Genomic DNA, 15,517 nt, shown 5'->3' with positions numbered 1-15,517 from the left:
GAATGTGTCTAGGGATGGTAATGTTTTGGACTGGTCAATCCAACTCTTTGGATGGATTGCCGTGAAATATTGTACAGACCTTCATGGTTCCCAAAGAATTCATTTACTGACTGTAGATTCCCTGACTTTCCATCTAACTCAACCAGTGGGTCAAAGGTCTTTATGTTGGGCTTTGTGAGTTTTTGTGCTTCTGGAGGCATTATGTTTTCTGGTTGTCCGTCTGTCTGCCCATTCTCATGAATATCTAAAAGAATACCTTGAGGCAATTCTTTCAAATTTGGCACAAATATCCGCTTTGAGCTAAGGATGAACTAATTACATTTTGGTGGTCAAAGTCACTGTGACCTCCTCTGTCGCATTCTTGTGAATTCAGTATCTAAAGAAGATCTTGTGGGAATTTTTAAAATGTGGCATAAACATTTACTTAGACTCAACAATGAACTGATTAGATTTTGGTGGTCAAAGGTCAAGGTCACTGTGACCTGTCTCATTCTCATGAATATGATATCTCAAGAAAGCCATGGGGGAATTTCCTCAAATTTAGCACAAACATCCACTAAGACTCAAGAATAAAATTATTAGAATTGGTAGTATAACTCAGGAATTCATACATTAATTATGACAAATCTTCACATAAATGTCTAATAGGATAAAATAATGATAATATCCAAAAGGTCAAAGGTCCACTTCGCTGTGACATTATAATGTTTTGCAAAAATACTTTTTTGGCTATTATTTAACATCATATCTCAGGAACAGAAGGGGAGACATTTGGTCAGATACTGAATTGGTGAAACTAATCTTGAAACTGTGCTGCCAGGGGGAATATACCGTAAAACTTCAATTAAAAGCCTAGTCTCAATTAAATGCCTATTTTCAATTAAATACCCAGTCCCTTTTACTAGCCCGGTGTGGCTACACATTTGGACAAATAAACACCTGTCTCAATTAGACGCCTGGTCTGATTGCCAAGCAGTTCATTTTTTAATAAAAGTTCTTCAAATGTATAAAAGCGGGTTGTTGGCTACCTCAAATTATGTGTCCATTCCCTGTAAGTTATTCATATTCCTTAAGTCCGTAAGGGTCCTCAGATCAAAAGAATCAAAAGGGTTTTTCATAAAAATGAATCCAAGTTTTGACTTTCAACAGGATAAAGTAGTGTTGTGTCAGTGTGCTGAGTGCTGTTATCCTCAAGTGCCATAACTGTCTCTCTGATGCACTGTCTGTCAGAGCTAGATCAAATTAATGATTCATCATTGATATATTATCTGAAGCCTAATTTTTAAACAAGCAATATTCATACTGATTTAAATAAGAAAGTTAATTGTATTTTCCATCTTTGCTGATTGACAGTTTTGTGTGAGAGGCATTAAAGGCCTGTTCCATATAGATGCCTATCCCAAATATGGGACTGTTGATTTCAGTGATTCAAGCAAATAAGAGCTCGGGCTATTAATTGAAATTTTACAGTATGTTTAAAGCACCATGTTTTTTACAGACATGGATATAAACTATAAGGGCAACTTGACAGGTTTGTGGGACCATACCATCAGGAGGCAGTAATTGTAGTTATGGAATTAATACTTGAGTTATTACAATCCTGTAGGAAAGACAAACATGTCTGTGCCAAATTACATGGAAAATCCTCCAGTAACTCAAGTCCAAACCAATCATAGGGAGCCTTAGGAGATCCTACCAGGAGCTATTATCTCTTGACAACACAGCTGATTTTGAAAATGTAAAAATTGCATTCAATCATTTTCAATTTTCTGTTGGTTCAGAGCCTCATTTTGTCTTCTTCTTTGGCACTGAAGTCATAATTTCCTGTTCTCTTATTGGTTTTGCTGTAATGACTTTGTTCAGTTGTAGATGTCTTCCTGTTTGGGAACTTTGTAAATGGAAATGTCAACTGTCCCTTGTCTTGCTCTTGTTTTTTAGCTGATTCCAGTGATGAACAGAGGGCAACTTGTTGATGATGCATTTAACTTGGCAAGGTAACAACTTGGATTCAGTTGATCCAGACTGCTACAGTTTAAATTTCTGTAGGTTATGTGTGTTGTGATCACAGCAGATTTTGCTGGTGGCTCATTTGCCTCCCTGATCTTATAAATCCAATCTCTGTTGCCTCAGGGCCAAACTTGTTGAAGTCACTCTGGCTCTGAATTCAACTCGCTTCCTTCGGAAGGAGAGAGCTTTCCTTCCCTGGGAATCAGCAGTCAGGAACCTTGAGTACTTTGTTCTCATGTTTGACCGCTCCGAGGTGTATGGACCCATGCAGGCATGTGACATTAAAACATCCTTTTTAACTTCTGATATTCAAAATAAAAATGTATCTTGCTTTCTAACAATACCAACCGAACTGTCCTGTATTGGAAAATAGCAGATGTACAGTGTTATGTTGCTTTGTGTGTTCCTGAAACTCTGCTGCGTGTTCTCTTCCTGTAGGCATACCTCCGGGAACAGGTTAGGGGCCTGTATAACTTTCTCAGGAACTACACAGACAGTTCAAGAGTCCCAGAGGATCACTCCTTACAGTAAGGACAGATGAGCTGTACTACGCTCAGTTAATCCTCAACAGATTTACACATGTTTGCAGTTTACTGTTCTACAAATTCACAGTCCACTCTAGAGAACCAATGCAGAACAGATGTGTACGTTTGTATTGTTAGCTTACACATCATCAATTACACACATACTAATTACAGATGTGTTGTGTGGACTTATGTCATGACAATATGCAGCATGCATATATGCATCCAAGAAGCTCTCAGGAATTCAGGGGTTGTTACAGATGAAGAATAAAATGACTCTACTATCCACAACTTTTGCAAATGGAAAACCAAACCATGACTTGTTAAGTTGATTAGAGCTGCACTGTAACATGCAGTGGAAGTGGGATCTTATTAATGACTTATCACCCATATCTATAGTTAAGTATAGAGCCTGTAAACCATCAGTGTCATTTCTATACATTTTGAGCAAAAAGAGCTTTGATAAACTAACTGTATGTTCTGAGACAGCTTTGGTAAAAATCACTAATGATCTCTAAATGGTAGCTGACTCTGGGCTTTTAACTATTCTCATTCTTCTTGATCTGAGAGCAGCCTTCAATACCATTTCAAATAATATCCACGTAGAGAGACCAGCTACCATTGGTATCAAAGATTTTTATTAAATCTTGGATTTCATACAACTTCCTCAAACTTAACAGTGATAAAACTAAGGTTCTCCTCGTAGGCACTAAATCCACTTTGGCTGAACGGCATTGTTTCTCTCCAATCACTGACAATTCCAAAGTCCATCCATCCCCTCAGGTTAAGAGTCTGGGAGTCATCCTTGACAGTACATCGTCCATCAATAATGTTACTTGGTCTGCATACTTTCGTCTGTGAAATATTAATTGCCTTCACCTGTCACTTACACCTCACAGCGCCGCTATCCTCGTTCACTCTTTACATTCCATGATTACAATTCTGTCCTCTATGGTCCCCCTCTCAAGTGTCTTCATAAATTCCAGTTGGTCCAGAGTTCAGACGCCTGTATCATTACTAGAACCCCCTCCATAGATCATATCACTCCTGTTCTCCAGAAACTTCACTGGCTTCCTGTTGAATAACGGACTGATGTCATTATTCAACTTCTCACCTTTAAGACCTTTTATAATCAAGCCCCTGCGTACCTGTCTGAATTCCTTCATAGCTACACACCCTCCCATACTCTTAGATCCTCTTCTGCAATCAAACTCACAGCACCATCTATCCACTTGACTACCATGGGCCCTAGAGCCCTTAGCTGATCTGCCTCACACCTTTGGAATTCTCTCCCCCATGACATTGACAATACTGGCTCCCTTTCCACTTTCAAATCCCGTCTGAAAACACACCTTTTCAAGTTGGCATATTCAGTTTGATTTTATGGTGACACACATATCGAGACCTGCACTGAAGATGACTTTATGATGGTGATTTTATACCTAATATTCATAATAATGATGTTTGTTAACTTTTATGGTATATTACTAAATTATCTGATTTTATGATGGATGGATACATCGCTGCTTTTTTTTAAATGTGTCTTGTAAGGTGTCCTTGAGTGCTTTAAAATTATTATTTTTATTATGTGAAAAAGCCTGGCACTATTCAAATATGACAGCTGAAGAGGCAGATACAAAAAAGCAAAGCTAATAGGAGGCATTTAGCAGGTGTACACAAACATGACATAATAAAACATCGCTCAATACACATTACATTTAACATATTTAATACAACTTATTATATAAAATTAAAAATATATAATAATTAATAATATATATTAAAAAAATTGTGCTTTATTCCAAGGCACACCCAGATCACTGCCATAGAGGTGGCATGTTCCAATGGACTCCCAGAATGCATAGTGATGGCTACAAAGATGTTTGCCAACTGGATGAACAGCAACTCTACTAACCAGTATGTACACAACTCAATAAGTGTGTTTAATGTGGAATTTGAACTTTACATTACCTTACGACTTCACACCTAATGAAATGATCTGAAACTTGCAGGACTCTTTTGTTTACAATAACATTGTTCTCATTGTAAAAGCTTTCATTATCTTCTGTAGTTTTACTCTGCAGCAATGTTTTAGCAAAGGTAGGTGTCATTTAATCACTTTTTTGTGTTAACTGTTGGTGGCTGTTGTTACCACTGTGCATTGTGGCTCTCTAAAGCTGCACTTGGCACTATTTTTATACTAACATGTGCTCCGATACTAAATCACAAACTGCTGCACCTATGTAGAACGTGATCTTTGAAAGGTGTTTGCCTTCTCAAACACTGCCTACGAAGGCACAGAACTGCCACGGCAAAAAAAAAAAAAAAAAAAAAGAGAGAGAGAGTAAAAGACAGAAAAAGAAAAAAAAGAAAAGACAAAAAAGATCAGCATCAGGTAATAACAAAAAAGTTTTGTTTTTGTTTGGTTTTTTTTACAAGAAAAGTTTCTTGCAATAACATGGGTTGCCAGTTTAGGTCCCCATATGGACCAAATATGGAGTGTGAACTGGTAGCTGGAGAGGTGCCAGCGGCCTCCTGGGCACTGCCGCAGTGCCCTTGAGCAAGGCACACAACCCCCAACTGTTCAAGGTGCCTGTCCAAGGTAGCCCCCTCGCTCTACATCCCTCCATTTTTGTTTTGTTTTTTAAAGATATTTCTTTGGGCAGTTTTGCCTTTAATTGACAGGACAGACAAGTGTGAAAGGGGGAGACTGAAAGGGAATGACATGCAGCAAAGGGCCACAGGCTGGAGTCGAACGGCTGCTGCAGCAACAACCTTGTACATGGGGTGCCTGCTCTATCCACTAAGCCACCGACGCCCCGACATCCCTCCATTTAATGCATGTATTCAGTAGGTCCTGTTTGTGCATGTGTGTGTATTTTGGGCTTGTGCGTATTTGACAACAGAGTGAAAAGAATCTAATTTCCCCCTTAATAAACCATATCTTCGTCTTCTAAAAAATATCTTGGTATAACAAGAAACTTTTTACGTTATAACCAGATGCTGATCAGTTTTTTGTCTGGTGAAGCAGTTCAGCACTTCTGTACTTTGAAGCCTTTTGGAATCCAAGTGCAGCTTTAAAGTAGAGGGACACTGGGCCTCATGCAGAAAGTGATATACAAACAAATTTACTCTTATTTTTGTTTGTATTTATGATTTATTCTTATTTTGATAGTACCAACCGAATTTTGGAATTCACCAGTGTATATTTATTTTTGCTCTGAAGAGAAAATTTTAAAAGTTGTCCAGAGACCCCTTACCAAGATAAATGAAAAACATCTAATTTTCACAGTCCACATATTGTTTGTCCAATATGAGGAAAACATGAGTTTTAACTTTGAGAAACATAAAAAAAAGCATGAATATCATATAATCAAATTTAGATCATTACATGTTTCAAGTAATAATGATTGCATTATTTAATTTGTGGGCTAAGGACGTACCGACAGAAGTTCATTCATTGATTCAGTGGTTTTATGTGCGTATGACACAAGATATTTGTGCATATAAAGCAAGTCAACACAAAATATTCTAGCAATCAAACTTGCGCAAATAATGCGATGGGAATTTTCACGATGCGTGTGAACACAACACAAGACTATAAAAAAAACCTCAGATGATGTGCTTAAATACTACTCTCAGATTCTTAGGCTGTCCAGGCCTGATGCAGAGCACATTTGTAGAGATCACAAAGATCTATTTGATGATCATTTTACTATTACTTTTATTTAAGTAACAATTTTACTGCAGACTTTTATCAATGAGTATTTTTACAGTTACAGTTACAGTTACAGTATTAGTACTTTTACTTAAAGCTACTCTTACCTTTCTTGCATTTCACACATCCACAACTCCCGCCTCCCTCCAAAGTCCCATCCCCCTCCTCCTGCAACTCCACCTCCCTCTAAAGGCCTATTCCCCCCTCCTCCATTACGTCCTCATTACGTCTATGATAGACGTAGGCGTTGGCAAGGTAACGTTAGATACACGGAAGAGGAGGGTGAGTGTAAAGTTACAACCAAGACAGTCAAATGCAACCCCGGAGTTTTAAGACTCAACCGGAGTCAGTGATGACTGATGAGTTTTAGAATACGGTCACAGTGCTAACATTAATGTTACTAGTAAGTGGAAACACACAAGGAGGATAACGTTAATGTTTCAAAGGCTACGCTACAGCCGATGTTGACCCAAGTTTTAGCTCTTGCAGCTTCGAGTTCTCTCTTAGTGTTAGCTTTTCTGCAATATTCTGTCTTTTGCCAACTGGGGGGAGATGTTACGCGAGCAGTTACGTCAGTCGGAGGCCTCCACGTTTTAGTGTGCCATCAGCTTATTAATAACATTTTAACCTAAACAAAGAAAAGTGTAAAATTTCCAGAAAGGTAAGTGTTGCTTTAAGTAAAGGGTCTGGATTCTTCCTCCACCACCACTGCCGCTGACATGATATTTACATCATCACAAATGTTTGGTCATTGCTTGGTTGTGACTGACACTCTGTAAAATCACACTGACCTTGTTTCAGTTGATTTAACAGTAAATCGATTTAACTACTTCTTTAGGTCTTCTTCTTACAGCCTTTGTTTGATAACATCACCCCAATTCTTGGGCATGTGTCAGAGTGTTTGTACACGGCACAATACCTGCCCGTAGATAGTGTTTTGGGGATGTTACCTATGCTAACAGGTTGCTTATGATAAAGTGGGATTCATCATTCAGCACACCTGGGTAAGAGCATATTTGGATGGTTAAGAATGTTCAGTGTACTGTATCTGGAGCTTACTCCTCTTATTTTTCTCCTCACAGAAACTTAAGAGAAAATTTAAGATACATTTGAAGAGAATGTTGTAGCATGAGGCCCACTGACCCTTCATTAAATGTGTATACTGTATGTGCTTATTACATACACACATGAATGTATACACAAGCATTGAAGTGTGTTAATACATTTGCACTTGCCCAAGAAGACACTTTGAAAAAGACACAGGGAAAATGACTGTGTCTGTATGTGTGTGTGTGTCACTCAGCATCCACCCCAACCTGCGGTCTGTAATCTACTGCCAAGCTGTGGCTGCTGGCGGGAAGAGAGAGTGGGAATTTGCGTGGGACAAGTTTCAGAGCTCCAGCGACACCTCAGAGAAAGACCAGCTACGTCAGGCTCTTTCCTGCACCAAGAAGATCTGGCTGCTCAACAGGTGAAGCCAACATTCTCATGTGAGACAGACCCAGGACTGAACATTAAGTCCTAGTGTGTCACATGCAACATCCTTCTAGTATTGTTTTTACTGTGGACATATTAACTTCTTTCACAATGGACACACCTGTGATAGGTGAATCCCAAACACACAGTTTTTACTAAGTGAAGAACTAGTCCATGCTTTCCTTATCTTGCAGATACCTGGAGTACACATTGGACCCTGAGAAGATACGTCTGATGGATGTTGCTTCCACTATTAGCTACATAGCCAAGAACGTGGCAGGACAGGCGTTGGCTTGGAACTTTATCAGAGCACACTGGGACTACGTCAGACAGGGGTAGGTTGCTATTTGGACTCCTCTATCTACTGCCTCCTCTATTGGTTTATTTTCTGAGTCATGAACAAGTATTTGAGATTGTGTTAGATTTGGTTGGACCATGAGACTTGAAAAGAAAGACACCTTGCTAACGTTTAAATTTAGCAATTTTTATTCCGACAGATTTACAAGAAAATTACAAGTATTCATGGTTTACTTCAGAACATATGTTAGTCAGGGTGGAGAAGCCAACCTAACACAGCTGTCAGATTATGAGAACTCTGAGCTAAATATTCTTTTTATAGTGTACAGCCCTGGAGAGCTCCATCAGTCTTTTTTGCCACATGTGGACAGAGCTCCTCAAGCAGCTAAAAGTCACACACATTTGTCATATTATGATTTCGTGAAGTTGATGTAGCTAACTTTAATAGCACTCTGCACTTTCTCTCTCTCAACTAAATGTCATAATATGCACAACTGCACTTTACCATTCTACTTATGATGTGTAGAGGGGTCTATGTCTTTCGTCTATCTATGTTAGCAAACTGTTGCCTGTTGACTCCTCCAGCAAACACAGAGCAGCATTAGCCTTCGTTTGGTGTCATCTCAGCTGGCCGCCAATGTTGTTAGACATTGATATTTGGTTGAATTTAGATTGTCACGTCGGGTTACCAAAATTAAATGTTTGGATAATGTCTAATGCCAATATCAATATGAGGTAGAATACTGACGACAGATGACATATTTTGTTTGTTCTAAGCGATGAGGCATGTAATGAAGGTAAAGTGCAAAGTGCTGAACAGCAGCCTATAACTATGTTGTGAGTATAAAGTGCATAGTAGTGACATGAGTTTAAATGGTTTATGACAGTCCAGTCACTGTGGGTGTGTGTGGCACAGGAGTGACATGTCATGATATTTTCTTGACGTACAAAAAGGGCATTTAATTGTAAGGTATGGAGAACAAAACCCAACGCCTGCAAAACATCATCATATACAAACAATGTAGTTAGACATTTAAATTATCGTTAACCTGATTTTCATAAATTAAACGTCTGCTATAAGATCCCAAAGTTTTTTTAAATATGTCACCTTTTGTGTTTTCAGGTTGTCCTACTGCACCCATATGGGCAAAGTATATATAAATCAAAAACGCAGCTTCAAATCTCTGTGTGTCTAGTTTAGAGATGGGTCAACAATGTGAATTTGAGTTTCCTAGGATAGGGAAGACGTGACCCGCCCTACTCTTCCTCTGATTGGCTAGTACTTGTTGCCTTTGTTAGTTAGGTTTAGGTAAGGGTGTGATATATTGAACACACTTGATGTATTGCTGCTTGTTCCACGTGGGATGTATAAAATGATTATATTGGAAACATCGAGTATGAATGGTCATGTAATTTCTTTTAAAACCACCGGCATGAGACTTGTTTTGGCATTTCTGTTCTCTCACTTTCTCCTATTCTCGCTCCCTCTCAACAAAACACACACAAAGAAAGGCTCAAACACGATACTTCACACACACATTTCTCACACTTCACCCATTCAGATCACTCTTGCTTGAGCAATAATGTGTGAGCAGGCAAAGCGTGTGTCTTATCTACAGGGCTACAAACTGCTCGCATTTAGTCGCATATTGCAACCATGGAGCACCATAGCAACTTGTAAATATCATTAATAAATGGACTGGAGAGCTGTTAGTGTTTTTCCATCTTACAGTGAATAAATCATCACATTGATCAGCGCCATGGTAACAGTTTATTTTATTGTGTTTCATGATAGTGTGCACAGATGAAGTGTGTGTTTTTTTACCTGCAGGGCTCAACACCATAACTATTGAGTCACATCAAAAGCTATTAATATATGAACCGAAGGCTCTTTGTTTGTTTCCAGCTCATGGTAAATAAATCCTCACATTTAAAGGCGCCATGGCAACACTTAAAGTTTCTGCCAATGGCTAACATCTAACTGCTGACAGGAAGCTTCAAGTTCACAGTAAAAACATCAACACTTTTGGCCGAGTCAGGTGCTTCAAAATAAAACTACCAGTGGCTCCACTTCATTAATTGAATTGTAACAATACTTAACTTTATAACAGTTCTTTACTGTATTATAACAGTACTTTATTTAATTTTATTATGACAGTAGCTACTTTATTTATTTATTTTTACAATTGTAGTTATTGTAATAATTTTGTATTTTAGTAGTTCACAGTAAGAGGAGATTTCAAAATATTAATATATATGTTTATATATAGTGTATTCTATTGCAATACAGCCTAAAAATATTTCAGTATTATTTTAAAGCCATATCACCCAGCCCTACGTTTAGGCAAGAGGATTGAGATTTGTTGGAAAGGTTGGAATGAGAAGCCAAATTAGAGGCAGATTAAGGTAGAGTAGGGCGGGTCATGCTTTCACTGTACTAAAAAATGCAAATTTGCATCCAGACAGGAGACCATTAACCTAGCTTAGCTAAATTATGATCAGGGTTCCTCTGTTCTGTGGCATTGGAGCTTAGCAACACTGATTACGCATCCATATGATAAATAACATAGAATGATCATTGAAAATATGCTGATAAATGTGGGTTCATAGAGCAGTGATATGCAAAAATACAGCGCTGTTAGTATTTTGATGTTGGTGTCGACAGGGAAGAACCTCCACCACCTCACAGCTCTGTAGACCAGTATTCCACACTGTCTACCAGTAAACGGATCTGTCAGTCCAGCCCTGATCACAGTACTAGCTTCCTAGTGTGTTTTTTGGTTCACAGTTCTGTTTCATGGCCTGCTCCAAGGCCATGAGGTGCCAGTTTAAAAAACTGTTGTTTGTATTTTCTTTATGGACGTGCTGCTGCTCACAGCCTCATCACAGACAAGATCCGAGAGTCCGTTCTTGCCTGTGGACTGTTGTTTACTGACGTCTCTTGACACTAAAGTGACCTGTGGTCGAGTCACTTGGATAAATAAGCACTGCCATAAAACAACAGACTGCAATAAACAGTGGCTTATAAAAATCTCACATGGTATCATCAAGTACAAAGGTCTTGTCATTTAATCAGTGCTTATCATTAGCTCTCCTTCATAAATCCTTCACTGTTTGTACCGTTACCAGGAAGCTAAACTGATTGTTATCACGTTTATATAGACATAACAGCTGCAAATTATTTCCCAAAAGGAAAACTTTGTAAACATCAGTTTTACCTCATATGATTAATTTTTTAGTCTGTTCAATTGACTTTAATCATTTTTATTGCAGTATAATGTGATGTAAAGCAGACAGACAGAACAACTGCATCATAAAACCTGTCAGAAATGCTGCATACACTTGACAAACTGAACTATTGGCAGATTTAACGCCCTCTGTGAGGCCAGATTAAGCATGTGAGCTAAACACTTTACATGCAGGTATGCCGCAGACTGAATGGCAACACCCATGTTAGAGGTGTTGTCTGTTAAAACCACAATCCCCAATTTGTGTGCTGCATTTTGCAGGAGGTCTGCAGTGTTTGCTACAGTGTGACTTTCGTGTGTTGCTCTAGTTTGAGATGAGAAAGTCATTTATTTTACCATTCTAGCAGCAAAAGTTGTATTGAAATGTGTATTTGCAAAAATTAATAATGTATATAATAAAAGGTAGATACTTGGCATCCGTGTATCGAATATTGCCATGCAAAATATCACAATACTATGCTGGTACTGATTTTTACACCTACCCCCCATAAAAACGACTGAAGTGAGATGAGCAGACTGAAAACTTTATCTTGTTAAATAAAACAGAAATTGACAAAGTTCTCTTTTGGGGACATGATTTGCAGTTGAAAAACAAGGTAATAAATCACAATATCTGTTATCGCAATACTCAGTGTGTTGTGAAACATTTAAAATTGCAATAATATTGTACTGTAACCTAAGTATCATGATAATATCGTATTGTAGTGCCGGTGGTGATTCTCACCCCATGCTAAAGTCTACCTTCATGAAGCCTAAAATCTTAAGTCTTTATTGAATCTGCTTTTGACTGCAGTTGAATCAGCTTTGAAGTCATGTAGAGGCTGAGCTTGGTGATGCTGAAGTGTACTGAAACCGTTCCTAATATTTTTGTCCACCCTGCCTGCCTCTGCTCTCCTGCAGGTATGCAGGCGCACTGATCGACGGAGTGACCAGCAGGTTCTCGACAAAATTCGAACTGGCAGAGGTGAGTTATTGACATTTTATTATGTCAAAATTATAATTCCATCATATAGTGATGGCAGGTCAGGTGGAAACTCCTCTTTCCAGTCACGCACCAATAACTGATTATATCGAATGAGTAACCAGATACACCCTGATATCATATCAAAGGTTTCTCTGTCATGATGATAGCATGTTAGTTTTACCTCTGAACCAAAACTCCAAATTCTCTTGCTAAGCTATTTCTTATCTATAGTTTAAAAGACAAGGCTGGTTATATTTTATGTTTTTCTTATTGTCAACAAATCCAAAAAAAAAAAAAGATGAAACCATCACTGATTGTATCTACTAACAAGTGAACCACTGTCTGTGTATCACAGCCTGACGTATCTTCTTCTGTGCCACAAAGCTCTATTGTTCATGAGTCATGAGCCACAATGTTGGGTGACATGTTACTTTATTACCTTGAACACACACAGTGTAGTTTATTTTGGCTCAATCCCACAGTTTTTAGCAAACATTACACTAACTGGAGTAAATAGTGTAGGAATATATTCACTGCTTTAATTCACATTTGGTGCTCTGGTGAGTATTTGTGGCAGCAGGACGGTGAACGTAGGATTGACACAAAGTAAACTACAATGTGTGTGTGTGTTGTGTTCATAGTAATAAAGTAATATGTTTCTAGGTGGTAATTCTGGTTTTGTAACCCACAGCCCTACAAAATAATGTAGTATGAAATGCTCCCTGCCATGCCTCATTATGGTTTATAAGATATAAATGGGTCACAGGCCCAGACACACCAAGCAATCATTTAAGACCACAGCTGATGGCCAACTAGTACGAACATTCTGCACCTGCTTGAGAGGAAATAGCTCTGCACACTGGGCAGACGGCAGTAGTCTGTATTCGTCATTCAAAAAGGGAAACCAGAAGACTGTCTTGAGGCTAGTTAGCATATTAAACACAATTCAGTGTTTAAAGAACAGAGCATATTTACTCTGCGCCAGTGAACAATAACACAAACCATCATGAAATGTTTCTGCTGAAGAGGTAAGGGGTGAAAAAAATTCTCATCGCCTATAACAAGTTTGTTATAGTCTCACTCCCTCTTGACCTTAGCTGTTTGTTTACTTTCGTCACTTCTGTTTTTCTTCTCATGCACTGAGCTGATTTCATTCACCAACAGCCTCCGCCATTTCAGACGCCAATTTGACATTCTGAATCAGCTGAAAAAAAAAATAGTTGATGGGGGCTGACAAGGACCAACGGGGAAGGACACACTGCAAAAACTAGGTCAACAGATGGTTATCGTTGGCCTAACATTTACTGATGGCTTACCGTCAGCTTGGTGTGTCAGGGCCCTAAGATACAATTTTGGGGAGGGGTGAAGCTTAGTCACTCGAGCCAGTATTTAACACACTGATTGGTTCTGATCTTTTCATATAAGTTGTTGACGACAAAAAAAATCTTTAATTAAAAAATAATGCCAGCTGTGTACTTTAAAATGCTACTCTTGCAATTTATGCAAATGCATTGCACTTACCAAAGTAAATAAACAGGACATCTTATCTCGTAATCAGGACGTTCTATCTTGTTGAGGTCTGTCCTCCACGTTTTATCTTTGGGGAATGCCATGCACTTCCAACAATTAACATCACTGTTATGACCTCTGTGTGTGTGTTTGTCTGTGTGTGTGTGTGTGTGTGTGTGTGTTTGTGTGTAGCTGGAGCGCTTTGCAGCGGAGTATGAGCTGGCTTCTGCTACCTGGGTGGTGAAGCAGGCCATAGAGCAAACCCGAGTCAACATCCAGTGGGTCAGCGAGAACAAAGATGCTATACTGGAGTGGTTTGAAAGTGAAACAGCTCTGTAGAGTGGAAATGTCATATTTGAATGTTTTAGAGCTTCACAGATCAGTCAGAATCAGTGCTAAATACTCTTCAGACATTCCTCCTCCACGAAATACACTTCAATAACAAGAACCAATCAAGACCTGAGTCTCACTTTGCCAAAACAGAATCATGAAATAAGACATTCAATATCCCACCAAACAATTTACCAAACTGAACTGTGACAGCATGTAAGTCTGATAGATAGTAGAGTACTAACCATTTAAGATAAAAGTTTACGTATGTACATTATTTATACAGTACAGTCAATGCCAGCAGTCAAAGGAACAAACTTTTTACTCCACCGTTTGCCATTTTTGCACATGATGCTGATAAAGCATCAGCCAACTTTACAGTATAATTATATGTTTGTAAAAGTTTTATGTTTGATTAAAAATATATCATATATACTTTCCAAAATTACTTTTTTCTTTGTTGCTGTTGCCCATTATTAAAATGATTTTACAATCAAAGCTTTTTACTGTGGAAAATGGATTGAAACTTCCATTGCTGGTGTTTATCTCTTAGCAGAGCTGTAATTCTGAGGACAAACCCAGTGATTCAACACAAGTTAATTAGAACAGCAGTTTGATGCTGGCAATTTCCACAGCAGCTTCTCAACAACTTGCACAAATCACAGCCAAAGGACAGACCTGTCTCTGTTTGTTATAGAGGATATATCTACATGTGTATTTATGTTGTAATCAAACCAGATTATTCTTGTATGTTGTATTTTTAATAATAAAATATTGACATTGTGTTAAATATGAGTCCTTTAATCCTGTAATGTCACATTGGTTTTGCCTTGTAAAAATAAAATGGGTCATATTTAGGGTGAAGTCAGGTAATTTGGGACGCTTTTGGTGATAAACCTACCACCTATATCTAATATGTCTGCCACCATTTCAGTCTCTCCCTACACATTGTATACAGTTTCCATTGTATCTGAACATATGTGTAGAGAATCTGTAATTACTGTATATCTGAGTATTATTTTTGAGTGAACAAATAATGGACATCCATTAACTGCTGAAATTTTGCAACATAGTGGCATGATTACACATTTAAGAGAGAAATGCTTTTAATTTAACAATTGAAAATAATAAGCTGTGGCAAACTGTAGACATCTTGTGCACTGGAAAGCAAGCAGCAACCTCCAAGGCTGAAAAATAAAGCTAAGGCCAATTGCCAAACTGCAGTTCCTCTAATGTCCGGTTGAGGCTGGCTCCAAAATAGTCAATTCTCACAGACCCTCATCTTAGAATGTCCAACTTTACAGCATAAATAAACATGTTAACAGCCTAGTACAAAAAAATTTTTTTAGTCTCTATAGCTCATTTCAACATTCATGACAATTGTGAGGGGACAATTTTTTTTGTATAAATCACCTGTTTACATTTTATCAAGGCCCAAAGTTGT

The 15,517-nt window shown here is 38.3% G+C and overlaps 1 protein-coding gene across 1 annotated transcript in view; it reads left to right on the top strand.

Annotated features, from left to right (window-relative positions):
* anpeplb (alanyl (membrane) aminopeptidase-like b) overlaps nucleotides 1–14,863 on the top strand; it is a 28,529-nt gene extending 13,666 nt beyond the window's left edge. The window contains exons 13-20 of the mRNA XM_033635286.2: nucleotides 1,939–1,994; nucleotides 2,131–2,278; nucleotides 2,446–2,534; nucleotides 4,338–4,448; nucleotides 7,553–7,720; nucleotides 7,920–8,060; nucleotides 12,171–12,234; nucleotides 13,936–14,863. Of these exons, the coding sequence (XP_033491177.1) occupies nucleotides 1,939–1,994; nucleotides 2,131–2,278; nucleotides 2,446–2,534; nucleotides 4,338–4,448; nucleotides 7,553–7,720; nucleotides 7,920–8,060; nucleotides 12,171–12,234; nucleotides 13,936–14,082 (924 nt within the window). The 3' untranslated portion in view covers nucleotides 14,083–14,863. The remainder of the gene's footprint in view (nucleotides 1–1,938; nucleotides 1,995–2,130; nucleotides 2,279–2,445; nucleotides 2,535–4,337; nucleotides 4,449–7,552; nucleotides 7,721–7,919; nucleotides 8,061–12,170; nucleotides 12,235–13,935) is intronic.
* Nucleotides 14,864–15,517: the final 654 nt, after the last annotated feature.

The sequence above is a fragment of the Epinephelus lanceolatus genome, chromosome 5 (genome assembly GCF_041903045.1).
Source record: "Epinephelus lanceolatus isolate andai-2023 chromosome 5, ASM4190304v1, whole genome shotgun sequence".
NCBI classification, from domain to species: domain Eukaryota; kingdom Metazoa; phylum Chordata; class Actinopteri; order Perciformes; family Serranidae; genus Epinephelus; species Epinephelus lanceolatus.
This window is presented reverse-complemented; position numbering and strand designations above follow the sequence as displayed.